At 30.4% G+C, this 20958-nt stretch overlaps 6 protein-coding genes across 17 annotated transcripts; 4 read left to right on the plus strand and 2 right to left on the minus strand.

Moving 5' to 3' along the window:
• Window positions 1–74: 74 nt before the first annotated feature.
• Window positions 75–4213, plus strand: LOC118449748 (stromal cell-derived factor 2). Of its 2 annotated transcripts, none has more exons than XM_085661535.1 (4): window positions 75–151; window positions 3163–3358; window positions 3485–3709; window positions 3811–4099. In XM_085661535.1, exons 1-4 carry the CDS (start codon window positions 82–84, stop codon window positions 3974–3976), a joined length of 657 nt encoding a protein of 218 aa, XP_085517661.1. In that variant the 5' UTR covers window positions 75–81; the 3' UTR covers window positions 3977–4099. The 2 variants fall into 2 exon arrangements, with proteins under 2 accessions (XP_085517661.1, XP_035740583.2); XM_035884690.2 differs by lacking the exon at window positions 75–151 and adding an exon at window positions 2935–3027 and having other exon boundaries at window positions 3811–4213.
• LOC118449750 (single-pass membrane and coiled-coil domain-containing protein 4 homolog) lies at window positions 986–2503 on the plus strand. Its single transcript, XM_035884695.2, has 2 exons — window positions 986–1249; window positions 1627–2503. The coding sequence occupies exons 1-2, from the start codon at window positions 1155–1157 to the stop codon at window positions 1811–1813; spliced, it is 282 nt and encodes a 93-aa protein (XP_035740588.1). The 5' UTR covers window positions 986–1154; the 3' UTR covers window positions 1814–2503.
• Window positions 4214–4946: 733 nt separating the features above from the next.
• LOC118449754 (uncharacterized) lies at window positions 4947–8067 on the plus strand. 2 transcript variants are annotated; one of them, XM_035884708.2, is made up of 6 exons: window positions 4947–5099; window positions 5236–5292; window positions 5488–6852; window positions 6934–7159; window positions 7232–7434; window positions 7547–8067. In XM_035884708.2, exons 3-6 carry the CDS (start codon window positions 5655–5657, stop codon window positions 7918–7920), a joined length of 2001 nt encoding a protein of 666 aa, XP_035740601.2. In that variant the 5' UTR covers window positions 4947–5099; window positions 5236–5292; window positions 5488–5654; the 3' UTR covers window positions 7921–8067. The 2 variants fall into 2 exon arrangements, with proteins under 2 accessions (XP_035740601.2, XP_035740602.2); XM_035884709.2 differs by having other exon boundaries at window positions 5576–6852.
• Window positions 8068–8238: 171 nt separating this feature from the next.
• On the minus strand, window positions 8239–12233 carry LOC118449751 (terminal uridylyltransferase Tailor-like). 3 transcript variants are annotated; one of them, XM_035884698.2, is made up of 6 exons: window positions 12093–12233; window positions 11613–11959; window positions 9820–10097; window positions 9461–9680; window positions 9132–9334; window positions 8239–9024 (listed from the first exon to the last, which is right to left on the minus strand). In XM_035884698.2, the coding sequence occupies exons 2-6, from the start codon at window positions 11924–11926 to the stop codon at window positions 8651–8653; spliced, it is 1389 nt and encodes a 462-aa protein (XP_035740591.1). In that variant the 5' UTR covers window positions 11927–11959; window positions 12093–12233; the 3' UTR covers window positions 8239–8650. The 3 variants fall into 3 exon arrangements, with proteins under 3 accessions (XP_035740591.1, XP_035740589.2, XP_085517657.1); XM_035884696.2 differs by having other exon boundaries at window positions 9820–11959; XM_085661531.1 differs by lacking the exon at window positions 8239–9024 and having other exon boundaries at window positions 9196–9334; window positions 9440–9680; window positions 9820–11959.
• On the minus strand, window positions 12117–14418 carry Zfrp8 (Zinc finger protein RP-8). Of its 5 annotated transcripts, none has more exons than XM_035884714.2 (6): window positions 13705–14418; window positions 13559–13620; window positions 13066–13480; window positions 12889–12991; window positions 12515–12811; window positions 12117–12258 (listed from the first exon to the last, which is right to left on the minus strand). In XM_035884714.2, exons 1-5 carry the CDS (start codon window positions 13923–13925, stop codon window positions 12617–12619), a joined length of 996 nt encoding a protein of 331 aa, XP_035740607.2. In that variant the 5' UTR covers window positions 13926–14418; the 3' UTR covers window positions 12117–12258; window positions 12515–12616. The 5 variants fall into 5 exon arrangements, with proteins under 5 accessions (XP_035740607.2, XP_035740605.2, XP_085517660.1 ...); XM_035884712.2 differs by having other exon boundaries at window positions 13066–13267; window positions 13343–13480; window positions 13559–14418; XM_085661534.1 differs by having other exon boundaries at window positions 13066–13276; window positions 13343–13480; window positions 13559–14418.
• Window positions 14419–14441: 23 nt separating this feature from the next.
• On the plus strand, window positions 14442–20806 carry Sobp (Sine oculis-binding protein). 4 transcript variants are annotated; one of them, XM_035884704.2, is made up of 6 exons: window positions 14442–14659; window positions 14745–15364; window positions 15499–15842; window positions 18571–18931; window positions 19137–19369; window positions 19439–20806. In XM_035884704.2, exons 3-6 carry the CDS (start codon window positions 15522–15524, stop codon window positions 20804–20806), a joined length of 2283 nt encoding a protein of 760 aa, XP_035740597.2. In that variant the 5' UTR covers window positions 14442–14659; window positions 14745–15364; window positions 15499–15521. The 4 variants fall into 4 exon arrangements, with proteins under 4 accessions (XP_035740597.2, XP_035740595.2, XP_035740599.2 ...); XM_035884702.2 differs by having other exon boundaries at window positions 14442–15364; XM_035884706.2 differs by lacking the exons at window positions 14745–15364; window positions 15499–15842 and having other exon boundaries at window positions 14444–14659.
• Window positions 20807–20958: the final 152 nt, after the last annotated feature.

The following is a 20958-nucleotide window of genomic DNA, read 5'->3' on the forward strand; positions in this document are numbered from 1 at the left end:
AAATTTTTTAAATATTAGAGATATATTTTGTACGATTAAAATCACTGATAGCTCTATAAAATATCATGCTACTTTGATAACATGTACAAATTCTTCGTATATATATCTAATATTCTATTTATATTATTTTACATACACGCTTCAGTAAAATGCCTTGTTACAAATATTGCAACAATTTGTTACTTCGAGAATTTATGGACTCATAGAAATACACGTAATGTTAATCTGTTTTATTTTTTGAAGGGCAAGATATATATATATACACATATAGGTACATATATATATATATATATATATATATATATATATATGTTTTATTTGTAATAAATGATTACTTATTAGTAGCGCGCATAAATATATTTATATTAATGTATAGTGAAAAACCTAATCATGTGATATAAATGTAAATATGGATTAGAAAATATTAAGCTTTTGGTAGCTAAATCAGATTAAATCTTGATAGTATTTTTTTCAGGAAATAATATTTCTTTACCTTCATAGTTTAATTCATACCTATCCATAAATGTATATATTAAAAATAAATTTCTATATATCATGATCACTTCGAATGATTACGTACAACAGTTAATTTATAAAAATCTATATAACGTTTCCCAACACCTTTAAAGGAAGGTTCAACAATAAAAACAGTGATACTATAGATATATATAATAGATACTATATATAGAATAATGGATAAATTTCAGTGTTTTTTCCAAAGAACAAGAATAGGACAAATCAGATGCTCTGGATGTTTTCTATGGGCCCAAGAGAAGTACGCTTTTTTCGAAGAAAAAGAAGATAACTTCGAAGCTATGATCGTCGTCGCATATAATTTTTTATCGGATATACCGATTTTGCAATAAATATACTGTATCTTGTTAGCATTTGCCCGCCCGGCCTTCTCATTCATACATACACACACACAAATGTAATTTTATTTATGAAAATGTTTATTTTCAATTTTAGTTATAATTCTTACCTAGAGTGGCGTTGCGATCACTTTCTGTTATAATGATAACAGAACGTAATAAAATTTTCAATCTATGACTTAATGCTTAGTTTATGGCACAGTTTATCCAGTTTATTCGTATGTATGTACGGAAGTGGAAAGAGTGATATTAAGTTGTGTTGTTTGCTTATTAGTTACGTGTATGCACATAAGTCTCGTACTCTGGTTATTCGCACATCTGTCAATTGAAAATCATTTTTCAATCAAACATTTAAATAAACAAGATATTAATTTTTGGTAATTATTCGTATATACGTAAATATTATATCAATTACATTTATGCTCATATTAAGGAACATTTGTACCCACTACTTGTTATATTATACTTTATTGGCATATGTAAAAGTAAATCTTAATAATATATGATATTTTTATTAACAGATATACGTGTATATATATATATATATATATATATATATATATATATATATATATATAGAATAAAAATTATATAAAAAATGTAATTTTATTTTAACTTGACATCGAAATGGATTTTCTGATAAAATGTATTACTTTCTTGAGTAAAAATTTATTTAACAAAAATATTTATACATTATTTTTACATGGGCATTCTTATATTATAAGATGAATAAAAATAAATTTATATTTTACAGCAACATAATGCGTCAATTAAAAGGTAAAACAAAAGAAACAAATAAGCAAAAGAAGGAACGCAAAAAGGAATTTCTTGAAAACAAGCAACGAATTTTTACAGTCGTTTTACCTACAATGGCTGCAATATTTGTAATGATAGCCGCATATGTTTATATTAAAACTCGGCCAAAAGTAATAGAATATTAATTTACATTACTTTTGTTATGTATTATCGAAAAAAAGATTTATGACTTTAAAATTGCAAGAGAAGTTCCTGGAATTTGTTTCTATATGCAAAACAGTTTAACTGTGATCATTATAAATCGAAAACCTAAAATACAAATGAAGAATATAATCTACTGCCTATATTATCAAAAAGATTTTATCATTAATATATGGTAGAATTATACATTATATATTGTATATTGATACCTTAGTTAAGAAAAAAATTATCAATTTGCTGAAAGTGATAAAATATTAATTAATACAATTATTGAATACAAGAGATTTTTTATCTATTATTTTTATGTATTATGATACCATAATAAGACAGATATATCAAAATGCTTCTTTAATAAGTGTTTCATATCTTCGTTTCCTGTATTCTGTATTTTTATAATACACACACACACACACACACACATGTTTAGTACAGAGAATAGATTGGCCTATAACATGGTGTACAAATATTAAATGTAATATACTGAATTATTGTACATGTTTGCACCATGCTAATAGCTTGTATCAGAGTATATCTTGTTGAAGCATACCATATCTTTGTGTGGGAAATTGCATAAGATTAAATAAATTGTATCTAATAATTAATCTTATGAATTATCAAATGCAATTTATAGACAATTATTTTGTAAAACATTTAAGAAATAAACATGGGTCCAATGTGGTAAAAATATATTTTTGATATTCATATAACACTTAGTCATATATTTATCCTTTTGAATCTATTTTATACTATAATATAAAATTTATTAAATATATAAAAAATATAATTCCGATATTTTTGTTTCATTTAAAAATACAAGCATTGATCGCGTGATTAATATAATATGTATTGCTTTATGGAGACTTTTAATTTTCATTTGTCAATATTGTTTAATAAAACATATTTTCTCAATTAAATAAATAATATAATTTTTATATGAGGAAAGTATTTTGTATTAAATTGAAATTCTGTTATGTGTGATAGCTTGCAATGTGCGCCAATGAAAAGTTGGCACGCACAAGATATGAAACGATCTATACAAACCACGTACGCAGCCGAAGTTAGATTTGACACATTCCGGTGTTTTTAATAGTGTAATAAGCTCTATTTAATTATTTAAAAATGATATTGCGATCGAAAATAGTACCATTGTTCTTCCAAATATTGTTAATAAGTTTATTTTCCCTAGGATTTACTACAGGTATATTTTAAAATGATACTTTTTTGTAATTCACAGGAATTACAAATTTTAAGGTTATATTAATTATAGAAATACGTACTTGCTAATATATCGATTTAATTATTGAATATATACATTCAAAACATTGTATTGTAGCCAAAGGAACAAAATATGTAACATACGGATCTGTCCTTAAATTAATGAACGTTGACTTCAATCTCAGATTACATTCTCATGATATCAGATATGGAAGCGGCAGTGGGCAACAATCAGTGACAGGTATAGAAGTTAAAGAAGATGGTAATTCGTACTGGCTTGTAAAAGCAAAATATGGAAAGCAATATACTCGTGGGTAATGAATAACATTCATTAAAATTTTATGTTTAAAATAAGTTAATATTTTCAAAGCAGTAATAAAAAATGAACAACTTGTTTTTATACAATTTATCTATATATTTATCTAATTTAACTATAATAGGAAACCCATTAAATGTGGGGATATAATTAGACTAGAACATATCGCAACGAAAAAGAATTTACATTCTCACTTGGTTAATTCGCCACTAAGTGGTAAACAAGAAATATCTGCCTATGGGGATTACAGAGGAGAAGGTGATAGTGGAGATAATTGGCAAATAGTATGTCGAACTGATTTTTGGGAAAGGGATGATACTGTCAGGTTGAAGCATGTAGACACAAATGCGTATGTTTCTTACATTTGATTTTTCCTACCTGTTAATACTTCATATTTCCAGTTATTAATATATATTTTTTAATGGCTATTCAAATAATTTCCAAATACAGGTATTTATCCATTAGCGGTAGATCATACACCCATCTGGTTGGTCAGATGGAAGTAATTGGAGATTATTCTCCTGATAGTCGACATGTAGAATGGAAAACTATGGAGGGCTTATTTGTTCATCCAGCTGATTTCAAAGCACATCATTATGAACATACAGAGTTATAAATTTTCTTCATGTAGAAATAATTTTTTTTAAATAAATTAAGTAATCTACGTGTAATATATGCGTTAATAGGTAATACGAAGTTCTTATAGAATATGTTATAGATGTGATCCATCGTCTTAATAATGTACAAAATTTGCTGCAAAAAGATTAGAAGAAAAAATAAATAAAAGACAAATATCTAAAATTCAACTATAAACACAACTGTGAACATTGATACTAATTTTAATATAGTTTGATGAGTTAAGACAAAAACTACATATTATTCATTTCATATTTTCATTTGCATTTAACAAAATAAAATTTCAAGTTAGTATTTAAGTGTGAAAATTTATTGCGAAGGTTAATACTCGCACGGTTTATGTTGCATTCTCAATGCTGAAATAATATTGTTTTTATGTTTCTTTTTGTGCTTCTCTCTCAAGCAACCCTTTTTTTCTTTATTTTTCCCTAGGTTATCAAACTATCAACGTATTATATTTTTTGTTCCCCCTTTTATTTCGAATAAAAAGATGCGATATTATTTTTTACAAATCCGAATCATTTATTGGAAATATTCCTAATTCTAATGCTAAGATATTGTGTTTATTATTTGTTAATACAATACCATTTCCTTCGTTATTTTCATGGTGTATACGTAAATTACGTATACATAATGTACATAAATTCTGATATTTACAATTTAATGTTATTTTAAATATTTCAATCTAGTAAAGTTAACTTGAATTATATAAGATTATACATTTAAATTTATCATTTTAATGACTATATAATCTTTCCTTTAATTATTCTAACGTTAATTACTATAGAAAAAAATTATTAAATTAGTATAGAATCAATTGATATATAATTTAATCGTATGCAATAATATAAATCGAAATAATCATTTTATCATGCCTTTATTTAGTTCGATGTTATAAGATATATTTATTAAAAATGTATTTATCAAGATAGAAAAACACTTTTCACGATAATCATTTATCGAGCTCTTATTTCTTAGGATTTACTTAAGAAGAATGATTTCTTTTGTATTGCACAAGTAGACATAATATATTTCACAGAAATATTTTCCTTTATTATTCGTATTTATATCTGGCCTACGTTACGACTTACGCTTTCATAAAAGTACATTTTTAATACACATAACATAATTTTCGAAATATAGTAATATTATAGTAATGTATTACATAAATATTAATGATCATTAATAGTTACTTCCGGTTTTTTTATGTTACATGTTTTAATTGTCTCGTAATTGAAGGACCTATTCGAGCGATGTGCAATAGAGAAACGTGAATAAAATAAATTTTTAAAAAAGGTAAATGTATAATATATAGCTATCATATTTGGTACAGTACTTTTATTATTTTTCGAATTATTTAATTTAGTGTATTAATATGTATTAGTGCATGCGTTATGCTTTAAATATAAAGCATGACAATATTAGCATCTAGTAATGTTAGAACAATTCTCGTGTTATTTTATTAAACACTAAATGGTTTCTTTTTTATAGATATATTTATATATAAAATAACTGAATAAATATTTTTTACATAAGAAAAATATATTTTATAATTAAATATAAATATACATATATATAGCGGTGTACAAGTAGGACTACAGATAGTCATCTGTTAACGATTCTGCTGGCAGAGATAAATTTAAGAAAATAACATTAAAATGGCCATCAAAGAGAGTGAAATTTCTAATTTGGACGAATTGATAAAAAATTTTAAGATATTATGTTTGGTAAGAAAAGAACGGAATATTGACACTATATCATCGCAACAATCTGTTGCATCTTATTCGGAACTCAAACAGGAACCTGCCAATTGTAAAACGAATGATGATTCTAATCTATATATACCTAATGATGTATATAAGGAGATTAATGCATTTTTGAAGTGGCCAATGAATAAAAAAAAAGATGTTCTTAAAGTGCGCAAGAAAAACGATGTTATTAACCATTTTAAAACTACATATACAATTGAATTGCTTAACATAGAAAAACAAATATTTACCATTTCTAAAACAGCAAAAATTATAATTATAAAAAGTTTTGAATTTTCATGCATATGTAAAGATTCTCAAGCGAGATATTGTTTTTTTTGCAACCAAAAAGTATCTGATAGTTTACAAATGTTTTATGAACATATACATACTTTTACACATATACAAAATCTTAAAAAAATGATATTGCACCATAAGTGCTTTGATATAACATTAAAGTATATGGAAGAAACTAATAATTATTGGAAATGTTATAAGTGTGAAATGTTATTATTAAAATATCATGAGAATATGAAACTACATAATAGAAATAAAACGGATAAGAAAATATTTTCAGATTGCTGTGAACAATCCAAAAGTCAATGTAACCTTCTTTTGAAAGAATTTGACAACTATTGGTATAATATTCATCAGTATGCTTGTATACCTTGTAAGAAACAATTTAAAATCAAATTAAGTTTTTTATACCATATTGATAATTTACATAAACATGCAAAAAATATTGTATATGATTTCTGCTTACCATGTGCATTATTATGGATTTCAAATGGAAGAGAATATTGTTTTTCATTTTCAATACATTGTAGGAATGAAATGCATAAATTTTTGATAAATAGCCTAGATTTTGTAATTGGAGAATTACCTTCGCGTGCAAAAGAATTACTTGAACACGTAGAAGAGACTGCAGAAAACTTATTCAAATTATCAGAAACTGCATTAAAATCTGACTTAATAGAAAAAAACTTTTTAAATCCATTAAAATCTTTATTAAATACTGAATTCCCTAGATTAAAAATGTATCCATTTGGATCAAGAATAGCAGGCCTAGGCTTTGCAAGTAGTGATGTAGATATATTTATTGACTGTGGTAAATGTTTTTTTTTTTTCTTTTTTCTTTATGAGAAAATATGTGATATAACCATTTAAAAACCAAGAATGTTTATTACAGAAGGGATTGCATATGAATGCAATAACTACTATAGATTATCATCTATAACAAATTATATGGATATTATCAAAAAATGTTTACAGCAAGACAAAGATATATGGGATGTGCAAGAAATATTGAAAAAGTGTAGAGTACCTATTATAAAATTAAGACATAGACAAACTGGATTACAATGTGATCTTTCCTTTTCTAATGGCTTATCGGTTGAAAATACTAAATTAATTAAGTAAGTTTCTTATGATATATCGCTTAATTAAAAGCTTATTTATTTTCTTATATAATCTTCTAATTTTCTTAGATCCATTAATAAAGCATGTCCACAAGGTAGAAAATTAATTTTATTTGTTAAAAAGTGGCTATCTCGCTGTACTTTACCCGGTTATCATTGTATTACGAATTATGCTCTTGCCTGGCTTGTTATATTTTATTTACAAATTGAAAAGTTTTTACCAAGCATTGATACTTTAATAAAGCGGAAAAATAAATCAAAACTTATCTCTGGTAAGATAATATAATGAATTTACGTAGTTTACGAATGTAAATTTTCTTCATACCATATATAGATAAATGACTATGATTGGTTTCTTGTTTTAAAGTCTAACATTTTTTGTAGGTTGGGAAACTGGAGTCGACCATGACATTCAAGATATAGTTGTGAACAAATCTTTTGATCAACTACTAAGAGAATTTTTTACCTTTTATGGTCATTTTAATTATAGAGATTATGTTATTTGTCCATTAATTGCTGATACAGTAGAAAAAAAATATTTTATAGATATTTTTAAATTACCGAAAGCAATGAATCTTTACATAGAATATATTCAAGAATCGGCCATTAATACAAGCTTTCGTATTGATTCTTCAATATGTTTACAAGATCCATTTGACTTATCACATAATTTAACAAAAGCTGTAGAACCTCTTACGTTAAGAGCTTTCAAAAAATATTGCAAACTAAGTGCAAATATTCTAAATAACATGATATAATTATAATGTGAAATATAAAAATATACATCAAATAAATAATTCACATTATAACACTAAACAATTTTTATCGATTGTTTTATAAGCTAAATTATAGTCTTAAAAACATAAAGAAAATAATATTATAATAGTCATATAGCTTTGATAAATTACTCTACATGCGTACAATTTACAACAATGTTAGTTAATAATGATTGTTAATGTTAACATATATTTTCTATATTTGTAAAATGTTTTACTACACGAATAAAGAATATTTTCTTATATGTCATATGTTTTTATAAAAAGAAAAAAAAACGTAGGCACACACACACACGTTTTCCTGAAACGTCTAGTCCAAGAAAACAACAAAGAACATACATAGGTATGTATCGTCATTATAATAATAGATTATTAGGTGAATTTTTTAACGTTTCATATATCGTTGTGAAGATAAATAATTAATCTCTGTTTTAATATTGAAATCTCTTTTATTTTTGGTCATAAAATGCATATAAAAATATAATATATTTTTCATAGTTAACTTTTCTATTATAAAAGTGTGTTTTAATTAATATGTAATACCTTGTGAAAAATAGTAGATACTATTTGAAGTTGTGTGAAGATATTGATATCCCAATATTTTATTAAAAGTAATCAACCATTCGTAGAATTAATAAAAAAAAAAAAAAATCAGATAACATAAATTTTATGAAGAGATAAGTCATTATTATGTAATGCGTAATGTAAGTGATTAAAATAAATCTATTAATATTTCTGCACTTTTGCTACAGAATATTCTGAAATTATTTAAGGTACTTTTTTCTACCATTACAGTAAGATTATCAGATAAATTAAATGGATCCTGTACGCACATAGGCGACAGACAAAACAATTTTGGATTTTTTGCATTTTTAACATATTGAACATAAGGAGCCATATCATTAGGTAGTAAAGATAGATCTGTAAATATTTTCCTTTCTATTGGCTTCCCTAGTAATGGACAAATTATGTGGCGCCTGTAATCAAATTCTGCATAGAATATAAAAAATCCTGAAAGGAGTTTTACGAAAGGAAATTTGGAAGTTTTTCTAGCATTAAACTCATACGATACTCCTGTTTGCCAGCCTATAAGAAATAAATAAATAAAAATATAACATTGAAAAATAAGTAACAATAAATAAATAAAAAAATTAACTACTAAGAATTATTTATTATCACACAGAAAAGCTTACCATCTATTATTTTTGATTTATTATTTTCTTGAATGAGTTCGGTAATACTTGGCAATATAAATATTATTTGTAAATAGAAAATAATACACCAGGTTAATGCATAATTACTTATACAAGGAAATCCTGATATACCACAAAATGACAACCACTTTTTTAAAATCAAGATTAATTTACGGCATGGTAAGTAAGTCTCATTGAAATGTCTATAATGAAAATATGGACATATTAAATTTATATTGTGGTATATAAAAGATAGAACCTTTTATATATCATAATATAAAGGGCGATAAATCCTATAAGGTTTTTACCCTACAATTTCTTCTTCTTACTTGATTAAATTGGTACTTTCCACGTCAAGACCATTTTTAAAAGAGATTGTGCAATGTAATTGCATTGGTATATACCATACTTTCATGATCGTTATTCCATCATCCAATATAATCTCATTTACATGCCAAACTGATGGCTTTGATAAGAGGATACTATTAATTGTTTTAACTGTGGCTTCAAGCTGTTTACTACATACATCTTTTCCATTATATGTATTCACTATATAAATTAAATTCTTTATTGATTATTTTTTTTCTTTTTTTTCCTTTAATTAAATTATTTTTTTTAAATAAAAAAAATTATTCATTGATCACTAAGTTTTATTAAATAATGAAATAATAATTTAAAATAAACTCACAACAATCAAGAAATATATTGATATCACTATCTGGAAGACCTGAACCACAAATTCGAGATCCATATGCATAAACTTCCACTTTATTAAAAGCTGATATTGTATCAGTTTTTAAGCATGTCAATATTTCGTTTTCTTTTGCTTTTTCTGCGATAAGAGAAAACTTTAATAATTCTTCGGTATTTTCCTCAAATGACATCAAAAATCTTTCTACTTCGTATGGAAATTTATTTGTAACATAGGTTCCACAAGAAATCATATATTGATGTTTTGGTGTTTTACTGTGGTTAGAATAAGATAAATTATAAGTGTACCATAAAAGTGAACACGGAACACACGAATGGTAATTGGCATTGCCTGAATTAAAATGTATTTCTTTTTCATTCATATGTTTGGCAAAACATATCTCTGAAGAAAATTCTATTGAACAAATATCACAATAATATTTGGTAGTATAATACCAATTACATTTTATAAATGTCAAAATGTCATTATAAAATTTTAAACATGCTTTCTTCCATTCACGATAATATGATGCATGATCTTCCAACTCAATATGCTCATATAATGATTCATTAATATTCCTTATTTTAGTATTACATAGTATACAAGTTAAAAATTCGTCGATACCATTTTTAATGTTTCCACTAACAACAACAAATGTAATAAATTCTTTGCGAACTTTTTTAGTATCTATGTTAATTAAATGTATAAGATGTTCTTTAGAAAAAATGTGATCATAATACACTTGAAAATTGTTAGATATATCTTTTTGACAAACTAAACAATAGATGTTATTTTCTTTGAATATAGATAAATACACGCTTGATTTAATTTCTTTTGCCGTAGAAGAAATACATTCTGTGTCGAAGCTAGATTTATTATCTTGTAAAGTGCAACTTTCTAATTTATTCACGATTTTTGTTTCATTAGATGCTATACTCCGTGAAGATTTAGAATTTTGATTCTTTTTCTTCGAATATTCCTTAAAGTGTGTAGTTAAATGGGATTTTACTTGTGTATCATTTGCCATATAAACTTTACATAACGTGCAATACAATTTATCAAAAAATATTTCTACTTTGAGTGCTTCAATCATCCATTTTAAATGATCAGGAATATTTAATAATAGATTACACTGAATATCATTTGAAAGATTTCTATTTGAATAATTACTTTTACTTGTAAAATGTACAATTGCTTTAGATGATGCAATTTTGATTTTATTTACTGGTGTTTTATCTTGTTTTTCAAATATATCTCTTAAACGTACATGTCGTCTTAAGTGGCTATTTATAGAGCCTACATTATTCATAGTAACATCACATATATTGCAATATAAACTATCCGTGAAAACATAAATGTTATCAGCTTGTATTATCCAATTTAACTCTTCGGGTATTTCGAAGATACAATTTTTAATTGGAACTGTTTTCTTAAGTGGAATTATATTCTTAATATTAAATGTTAATTTTTGTCGATTGTGGTAATCGCCCTTGATATGTTGATCAAGATTTTCAATACCTCCTGATATTTTTGTTTCACATATGAAACAATAAAAAAGCTTAGTTTCTAAGTATACTAAGGAATTAGATACAAAGCTTTCATATTTGTTTAATATTTTTGGATTCTTTAAAAATTCATCATTTACATTGTTAATGGAAGACATGAAAGTGGTATGCCATTCATTGTTCATATGAACGAAAACATCGTTCCAAGTGAATGGTTGATGTATAACTGTACACAAAGAACAATAAAGTTGATTTTTATGAATTATTAAAAAATTGTCAAAATACCATTTGTATTTATCCTTAGGTTCGTACCAAGGGGTTAATTTGTGCATTTCTACGTGATGTCTTACCAATTTCCAACTACCTGTAACTTGACAAATCTTACATTTTATTGTAACACTTTTTGCCACTTGAAAGTATTTTATAAATATTTCGAATGCTTTAATGTGACTTTTCGTGTTAACATGTTTTAACATTAAATTCTTTTCAGAGATAATTTCATTGCAAATGCAACAAAAGTATTCATTAGATTTATCTTTTTGGATAATTCCTTCAAGATCTAAATGTATGTTTGCATATTTATTTTCAGATTGTGCCATTTTACGGACATACGTAGCCTTTGTATAATCAAGCTGTGAAAATGTAGAAAAAAAAGAGAATTAAAATATGCTATCTTAGTTGAAAATATCATCTGCATCTTTTTATTATTTAATTGAGAAAAAGCCGAGATTATTTAATTTAAATGTAAAATTATTTTTCAATTACCTGTTGATTAAGATCAATAATTTTATGTTGTAATATAACAAATAATAATCACTTTCGCCTCTCCAATCGTTTCTTAAGACACGCACTTCTTCTCTCTCGTTAATCACATTATTACATTTACGGGTAATTCTTGGAATTACTTGGAATATCATGAAAGATTACCAACCTTATACGTAAATAAACATTTAGTTACATCACGTGACAGATGGTTAAAATGGCAGCAAGAATCTTTTGAAAGTCATTGGTGATCATTATTATAATACTCAAATGTGGCAGTTGATAAAAATAAATATTAATTTATTATTGTTTTTATGTCAAGATTCTAAAGATTTTTTTTATTGTACGTTTTTTGTGTTTAAATGATTTATATTTAAATTGAAAACCGTTCGAAATAGAAATATTTATATACTACCATTACTTACATTGTTTTAATTTGAAAAAATAATTTATGCATTTCATTCTTGAATGAATCCTAGCTTAATGTGCATTTTGTAAGGATAAAGTATCTAAACGACATATGCAACTCATGTAGAATCATCTTTATTTACAGACGAATTGTCAACCTTATCCGGTAGGATATCTTGCTTCCATATATATTCTATTGCATATTCTTCTTTTGGCATACAAGATTTTTTACAAGTAAATATAACAAGTATACCCCAATCTAAAGAATTAATAACGTCTTTGTAATTAAGGAAATTCAACAATTGAGGCATGATCTACAAAGGAATAAAAAAAATTATATATTATAAAATATTATACGATATGATACTGACATCTTTGAAAGTTAACCTACTTGAAACTCAAATTGTCTTTCTCCGCCGCATAGAGAACATTTTGGAACATCTTTAATTTTTGTACTACCTGAAATATACAAAATTTGGCCATTTCGTTCATATCTGAAAATTACGGAAACATTATGTTTCTTTATTTATAAAAATTATAAATACATTTCGATTATAACAAATCATACCTTAAAACTTGTTCCGGATTTTGCTCGATTCTTGTACGGAATAGAGCAAATACTTCGTCTTCCTTGGGATTTGCCATTCTTGATAAATCTTCTGTATCCTTTTCACCTTGAATGCATCCTGTTTCTTTAAGTTGTGCCATAGATTTGTATTTTGCCATTTCTTTTTCTTCTATCTCGCTACAATCCTCGTCATCCTCAGTCTCTATAATTTCTTCTGTCTCTATTACTAACTCATATTCAGGAAATAGATAGCTATTATTTGCATTCACATTATTACCACAATTATGTTTATGATACTGTTTCCAATCATAGACTTGGTGATTGCGACAACAATAATTTGTAATTTTACACTTTGAACAATGATTTGGTGCTGCGATTCCACAAACACAACAAGTTTTGCACCAAGCATCGATAGCTATAAATAATTATGTAGAAATATAATAATACGTAAGAAATAAATAATATAATATTATATTACTTTATATATACATACTAATATCCGTTTTCCAATCTTCTTCTTCTACAGGTGGTTCCGAAGGATAAAAGGGATTGAATCTATTTAGTTGGGAGCGCAGAACCTTTAAATTCCCATTTTCGTTTATTTTACAACAACTTGGGTCTTTACATATAAATACATACAATGTTCTATGAAATGCATCATTATCCTCTTCGTATGGAGCATAAATTTGACATAGGAAAATGCAAGGATTTCTACAATATTCGCATTCAAGATCCTCTTTTCTGGGTATATTCTTTAAATTTAACCAAGCTGGTCTACCACCTACTTTACTTGGAAAAAATCTACTTTCCAATCGCCATGGTTGACATTTTTCAACGAAACCTAAATCCACTAATGACATTTTGTGCGCGTGCTTTTACAAAAAATTATTTACAATAATTTCCTTTATCGTAATACGATTCGATATGACTCAATAGGAGTAAATAAACCTTAGGTTAGGTTGTTGCGCAAAATAATGTGCCATCTCGCGTGAGAATTAAGAAGTTATATTAATTCAATCGGCCGGTTAAATAGATTTCGTTCGGCTCGATTTTCTTCGTTTTCAACATAGGGCGTTCCTTTATTATTGGAATTATAAGAAAATACGTATTATATGAAATTGATACAATGATGATATGAAATTTTGAATGAATATATATATAGTGTACTTATTGTTTCGAGTAGCCACATACTTTCATACTTTATTGTAGAAATATAATAGGGTCAATACAGTTTGTATCATTAATAGTAATCCGTGATAGCGATGAAATTTGAGTTTCACGCGAGCCGAATCATTCCGAAAGTGCACGAATTCCGACGAATGCCGACTGATCACCACTTGGTTATTTTTACCGCGTACGCGTAGCGAGCGTACACATGCGAGAAGATGTTCCCTTGGATCGGTTTCTTGGATCATCTCTCCTTCGCGATAAGTGATAGATAAAAAAAGAAAGTGTGCAAGAGTGAATCGATAAATTTCGTGATATTTATAAATCTTTATTATCCATTCATCCGAGGACAAAGTATATTTTCTTCGAAGAACTTAAATCAAGGAGGTGAATCGAAGAAGTATCCTCGAAAATTTAAATTACGCGGGTAATTGGCGATCTTAAAAGGGAAAATCTAGATCAACGCGATATGCATTGTACGAGAGTTTTCACGCGAAACGTTCTATTTCAAGCGCACGTGGACACACTCGGATCTCATTGAAATGAACGAAATGACGACGTCATTTGTTTCTCTCTCTTCGTGCTAATGTCGACTCTCTCGTTAAGGAATACCGGGAAGGTATTTGGAGAAGGATAACGCATAATGTATGCGGTGATTATCGCGATCGAAAACGTCGAAACGGCGAAACAACGAGGACACAAGGGGAGAGAGAGAGAGACCGATCATATGGTCTAATTTTAATGCGAGTTGTTTTACCTTAGTGACCTAAAAATATCGGTGAAATTCGATTAGGCTAGAGCCTGCCGCCTTCCGTTGCCTGCGGCATGCGAAGAGCATCTAGCTAAGTATTTTTAGGAAAAACTCTTCCAACATTTTCACGAACGAACTCGTTTTACATTGGATATACGTATATTAGTTGGCTCATCCTTTTGCTTTTACAGCCAACATAGTATTGATGACTATCAAAGAGAATACAATTTTCTCTATTCGATCGTACGAAATGCTTCGATCGATCGATCGCTCTTTTACGAGCTAATTCGAAAACTTCTTTTTTCTTTTATACCCAAGAGGAAGATAACGAGTTTTATGAGATAAAACATTAACTTGTCGAAACTTTTCGGAGCAATACAGGTACACGTTTATATATGTGCATATACATGCACGCACATATATGTATATATATATATATATATATATACACATATATATATACATATATATATATATAGAGATATATATACATGTATTTATAAATCATTTCAAAGATTTATGAATGTAGAAGAAAGTAATGGGAAGTAGGATAGAATCGTTATCGAGCATAATAAACGAGAGATCAGCGAAGACGGGAGTGTCGTCGTCGTCGTCGTCATCGTCGTCGTCGTCGTTGTCGTCCTCGTCTTCGTCGTCTTCGTCGTCGTCGTCGTCGTCGTCGTTGTCATCGTTGTCGTCGTCGTCGTCGTCGTCGTCGTCGTCGTCGTCGTCGTCGTCGTCGTCGTCGTCGTCGTCGTCGTCGTCGTCGTTAGAAGATAAGACTGTTTGTGGCGATTTCATGGGAAGAAAACGTGTATCAACAAAGGTGAAGAAAGAAGAGGCTGACGAGGAAATTAGGGTAAAGTTTTATCGTCAATTTCATTTTTCCGATTGGTTCTTTTCACCACGTTTGGTTGAACGTAAGCTTTTTTTCGTTTTTCCCCCGTTATATTAAAAGTCGGTGTCAGGCTTTACGGTGTACACGTATATATATGTATGTATTACTTACCCGCATGTACTTTATTATGTATATCGTTATTGTCAAACTAACGTTTGAAAAAGAAGGCAGAATAGAATCGTATCGAGATTCGAATCGATCGATGCTCGATGATCTTTCGTAGTTTTTAATCGACCTTCGTAATGTAGAATGCTCTAACTCAATTTAACTTTTATTGACACGATACGATTGTCGACGAAATGTTTAGACGTTGGAGACGTAAGAAGATACCCAGAATATATGGTGAATAAAACGATACGAAATTGCAATTTTGAAAAAGATTATGACAGCGAGGAAGCGCAAGGATGATGGTGGTAATATGTCGCTTTCATGGTTTCAAGCATCACGTTATCGAGTATACAGTGTCTCCTCGCGATACCTGTTCGTACAAAGATGAAACGGGGTATACATGGGAGAGAAGCAACGAGTTTCATGTTACTCTCCTTCGCCTGATTTATTCGAAATCATAATAGGTTGCAATACGACACCCACGGATCGGCTCTCATCATTATACCTTTCGCCTTGCGTATTCACCTGGTTGCAATGAATTTCTGCGTGAGATGGTTCTTGGAAAAGTATCGAAACGATACACCCGATACCGATACATCAAATGATGAGAGAAAGAGATAACTTTTGGGGCCGCGAATTTTCGACGATATCGACAAGATATACTGTTACACTTAAATGCGTTCGTATTTTATTTCAAATATTTGCAGACCATGCGCGAATTACATAGATGTATAATTAATTTGAATTCAAAATTCCAAAATCCAAACGCTCGTGGAAATCGATCGTCGATAGACATTTATGAAGTTATTCGAATCGATTAGAATTAGAATACGATACTGCGGTATCTCAAGAAAAAAGGATTTACAATCGATGGATTCTTTCAAATGGGATCCAATTTTTTTTCTTTTTCATCTCGTTAAGAATTATTATGTTCAATCGATCGGGTCTGACATTGAAACACAGCTTATGACGATTCTACATGCACGACACACAGATGTAGAGACGATTGTATCGATTCAGTTTTGGCATGACCGAATCGAAGAGCCGCATTAAAACAAGGAAGGAAAAGGATAAAAAGGGAAGAGAAAGGGGAAGTAAGAAGAAAAAAAGAAAAGAGAGGAAAGAAAAGAAAAAAAAGAAAAAACCGAGAGGAATCGCTAGGTCGGATCGCGTGTCGAGGTGAAATAAGTAGACTGGCTTTTACTTCGAAGCTTGGGACGGGAGGACTAATGCCGGCCAGATAGAAGAAGAAATAGTAGTTAATCGATGTTTGTTAATCCGTGGCAAACGACCGGCCACACACAAAGTCCATGTCGATATGCCGATTGTGTTCGCGTGCACTGGGAAAGCGCACCTGCGTGCCAGACAGCGCGAGTACCATTACTCCTACAACCTGATAATCGTCTGGTCTATCCTTCTTTCGACGATTCACGGTCTTTCCCGATCGATTCGTCTCTCCCTATATTAAATAATATTTTGGGATCTATCGCATCTAATAATAATCTAAATATAGATAATATCATATAGATATACCATTTAATATCAATCCATTTAATATCTACAATTTGAATAAATTTCGAAGGTATCCTTTGTCGATCGATTAGCGCCGATTTAATAATACCATCTCTCATTATCGTTATTTTTCCCTTATAACGGTTCTATATATGATGTAAAACATATTGTATTGGATTCGCGAAGAGTTTCTATTAGATGGTGTCGTATGACTCGTGATTCACGTGACTCGTTTCAAATCACCGTTTCTCTTTCGCGTATTAAAGGAAATCTTCGAGAGAATCGTTCGTTCGTTCGTTCGTTCGTCGAACCTCGGCTGCGAAGGTTCAAGATTTATCGTAGCATATTACCTTCGCTCGGCCGTACGATATACCAGCATAAGAAGTGTACGATGCACAGTGTAACTGAAACGAGTCGACTAATGGATTGATCCGCACGCCACGTGATATCCTCGATTTCGTATACCATATATGAACACAGATATACGCGCGTACATACAACGGAGTACATATGCGCGTACTGGTTATATTTATACCCCTCACCGGTACATGTAGATGGACGTATACATGCAGACCTCGGAGTATCACGTTCTGTTTCTCCGCGAAGCAATGCGCAAGCGCACCGGTTTTCGGCAAGATAAATAAATAAATTCACCCTATGTTTTTTTATCCGTCCCTTTTTTCCTTTTTTCTTTTTTCTCTGTTCCTGTTTTTTTCTTTTTTTCCGTTTCGAACCTAAGTCGGATCCTTAACGAGTATCCAGCGCGTTGGCGTATCTACAATGCTTATATACATATATATATATATATATATATATATATATATATATACATATGTATATCTATACGCGTTCTACCATTGTTTTTCCTTAACGAGGCAGATTTTAAATGAAACCAATTTGTTCGCAAAGATACTCGCCGATGCGAGGAAGAATTTTAACGCCCCTCGGATTCGCACAAATTCTCGGACACTTTTGTGATTTATTTTATTTTTCTCCCAAACAGTTTTCCGAAATAGCGAACTGATCAAAGTGATCTTGATATTTTTTTCATTTTCTCTTCTTTTTTCAGGAATATGCAGCAACGGCAATGAGTGAATTGTTGGGATGGTACGGCTATGAAAAAGTTGACAGTGGCTACACCAGAGGCTTAAATCTTGATCACTTTGCACCCGTTGCAACTTCGAAACATACCTTGCCTGAAATGGATCGACAGTTCATATTTAATGGGGCTTCGTCGAGATCGCCGATGGCTACTAATCATCAATCGGCCTTTTCTCATTCTCTACGAACGAAATTAATACCTTCCTATTATTCTAACGAAATTTCGAAGAATCCCGATAAAGTTTCGGCAACTTCTTCCTTAGAAATCAAAACTTTACCGTCTACCTCACGATTACCTTATCACAACGACTCAACTTCGAGTAGTCCAGGTGAATCATCGAAAAAACTTAAATTTTCCAGATCGATCAAAACCTTTCGATTTCTTTTTTTTTTTCGAAAGAATCGAGGAGTTGAAATCAATCGGACTATGTCACGACAGGATTATGTCAAATCGCAAATCGTGCGGATCCACGATCAATTCTCACGTAAAACGATCCTGGCATGTAATATTCTCGGCATCGTGATATGTTACAGATGAAATGACGGACATCGGACACAGAGTAATATCCTGTTCTTGGTGTGGACGAATCGGTGAAACGTGGGAGCCAGGAAGAACGAATCCACTCTCTTGCGGAATGGTCAATGCATTGGGACAATTTTGTAGCGAAGCATGCTTTGCTGCTGGTCGAAGGGCCGCTTTCAAGAGAGCTCGTACATGTGATTGGTGCAGACACGTACGAAATCCGATCAGTTACGTTGATTTTCAGGTAAAATTTAACGACTACACAGCGATCAACATTTTCTTTATTCCATTCGATCGATTTTTCTCTTTTTAGGATGGCGAAAGTCAGCTTCAATTTTGTAGTGACAAGTGCTTGAATCAATACAAAATGAATATATTTTGTCGAGAGACCGAGACTCACCTTGCCCTTCACGGACTTACCGCGATCCCTTCCCAGAGTGATGCTGGAAAGGGTGGTGGTGGACTAATAACACCCGAGCTTTGGCTTCGAAACTGTCAGTCACCTCGTAGTTCGACGGAGGAAATCCTTATCGTCGACGATGAGTCGATTAGTAGGCTCTCGCCTTTGTCTCAGAACGTCGAAATCGATCGCAAAGAATCGATCGATGTTGCGAAATCTGAAAATATGTCTCTCAAGATAATTAGAAGAAATTCCTTTTGCACGCGAACGGACGTTAATGCAACATCGAGAGCATTCGTAAGGAAGACGGAGAACGTAGATGAGAAGATGAGCGAGGACGGCGAAAGTATTCGCGAGACCGTTAAGGAAACATTGAAAGATCGAGAATATCAAAAGTATTATCATTGCGCGAACGATCGTATACATTGTAGACTTCCTTATTCCGATTCGAATTTGTTAAATCTTAGCCAATCGGGATCGTCTTTTGTAGATCATAACAAACAACATATGATAGGAAACCCGATGGACGGTGGTGAATTGCACGATAGGCATCAAATCTATAAATCTGCTATGGAACAAAAAACTGATATACACGTGAAGAACGTGAAAGGATTGCGAGGTAGAGAATCCAGAAGTCGGGAAAATGTTCGATACTCTCAACAGAGGAAGTTTCGAAAATCCTCCCCTTGGATTCCGGAGACATCTTCGTCGCCTATACAATCGGAGGCAGCGCCTTCGCCCGGCTCCTGTACCGACGAATCCAGACAACGCAAATATCCCTCGGATCTCAGGATGTATACCGACACGCCATCGGTTCATCCTGTTCAATCCCAATTTTCAGCTCAGGCTCCGTCCACGTCGTTGTTACCTCCCGTGACGATACTCGTACCTTACCCTATACCAATACCAATTCCAGTTCCTATACCTATACCACTTCCCACATCGATCTTTGCCAAATTTCTAACTGAGAAGAAAGAAACGGACTCCGATCGAAAGAGTTCTACCTCGGACAATTTAACGGATAGCGTTATTTCTATGACGGATCATACGAGATCCGTAAAAACCAATTCCCCGTCTGAGACTCCTCCGGGACCGGACAAGTGTCACTTTACGGTAATTTCTTCCAATAGCGACAGTGAACATTCTACCGCGATATCGAGTAAGAACATAGTTTCGAAAAGTTCTACGAGGTCATTGAGAAAGAAGAAACGCGTTAATGAGAATACGGAAAGTACCGATCGTCAATCAACCAAGCGAAGAAGTAAATTTCTAACGACTTAGGAACTTTGTGCAGCGTTTAGACATTTTTATATTATTTCGATTAAATTGTCATTAAAGTAACTATTTTCAAGATGACTTGAGCGGCGATATTGTAATTGGCAAACGTTTATCCTTTTGTCATTGTATTACTTCTTTCTTTCTCTTTTTCTTTT

Source organism: Vespa mandarinia, chromosome 15 (genome assembly GCF_050613455.1).
Source record: "Vespa mandarinia isolate Hongniang chromosome 15, ASM5061345v1, whole genome shotgun sequence".
NCBI classification, from domain to species: domain Eukaryota; kingdom Metazoa; phylum Arthropoda; class Insecta; order Hymenoptera; family Vespidae; genus Vespa; species Vespa mandarinia.

What these genes read in the sequence shown, in the direction of transcription:
- Sobp (XM_035884702.2), top strand. Translation starts at nt 15,522, where the DNA reads ATGGGAAGTAGGATAGAATCGTTATCGAGCATAATAAACGAGAGATCA. An exon ending in CTCAACTTCGAGTAGTCCAG is followed by an intron (nt 18,932 to 19,136) that starts GTGAATCATCGA and finishes GATATGTTACAG; the next exon opens with ATGAAATGACGGACATCGGA. An exon ending in TCAGTTACGTTGATTTTCAG is followed by an intron (nt 19,370 to 19,438) that starts GTAAAATTTAAC and finishes TTCTCTTTTTAG; the next exon opens with GATGGCGAAAGTCAGCTTCA.
- Zfrp8 (XM_085661533.1), bottom strand. Translation starts at nt 13,925, where the DNA reads ATGTCATTAGTGGATTTAGGTTTCGTTGAAAAATGTCAACCATGGCGA. An exon ending in AGATTGGAAAACGGATATTA is followed by an intron (nt 13,481 to 13,558) that starts GTATGTATATAT and finishes AATTATTTATAG; the next exon opens with CTATCGATGCTTGGTGCAAA. An exon ending in AATCCGGAACAAGTTTTAAG is followed by an intron (nt 12,992 to 13,065) that starts GTATGATTTGTT and finishes CGTAATTTTCAG; the next exon opens with ATATGAACGAAATGGCCAAA.
- LOC118449750 (XM_035884695.2), top strand. Translation starts at nt 1,155, where the DNA reads ATGCACATAAGTCTCGTACTCTGGTTATTCGCACATCTGTCAATTGAA. An exon ending in AAACAAGATATTAATTTTTG is followed by an intron (nt 1,250 to 1,626) that starts GTAATTATTCGT and finishes TATATTTTACAG; the next exon opens with CAACATAATGCGTCAATTAA.
- LOC118449751 (XM_035884696.2), bottom strand. Translation starts at nt 11,926, where the DNA reads ATGGCACAATCTGAAAATAAATATGCAAACATACATTTAGATCTTGAA. An exon ending in CAATATATTTCTTGATTGTT is followed by an intron (nt 9,681 to 9,819) that starts GTGAGTTTATTT and finishes TAATTTATATAG; the next exon opens with TGAATACATATAATGGAAAA. An exon ending in GAAAGTACCAATTTAATCAA is followed by an intron (nt 9,335 to 9,460) that starts GTAAGAAGAAGA and finishes TTTTCATTATAG; the next exon opens with ACATTTCAATGAGACTTACT.
- LOC118449748 (XM_035884690.2), top strand. Translation starts at nt 2,949, where the DNA reads ATGATATTGCGATCGAAAATAGTACCATTGTTCTTCCAAATATTGTTA. An exon ending in TTCCCTAGGATTTACTACAG is followed by an intron (nt 3,028 to 3,162) that starts GTATATTTTAAA and finishes ATTGTATTGTAG; the next exon opens with CCAAAGGAACAAAATATGTA. An exon ending in AAGCATGTAGACACAAATGC is followed by an intron (nt 3,710 to 3,810) that starts GTATGTTTCTTA and finishes TTCCAAATACAG; the next exon opens with GTATTTATCCATTAGCGGTA.
- LOC118449754 (XM_035884708.2), top strand. Translation starts at nt 5,655, where the DNA reads ATGGCCATCAAAGAGAGTGAAATTTCTAATTTGGACGAATTGATAAAA. An exon ending in AGATATATTTATTGACTGTG is followed by an intron (nt 6,853 to 6,933) that starts GTAAATGTTTTT and finishes TGTTTATTACAG; the next exon opens with AAGGGATTGCATATGAATGC. An exon ending in GAAAATACTAAATTAATTAA is followed by an intron (nt 7,160 to 7,231) that starts GTAAGTTTCTTA and finishes TAATTTTCTTAG; the next exon opens with ATCCATTAATAAAGCATGTC.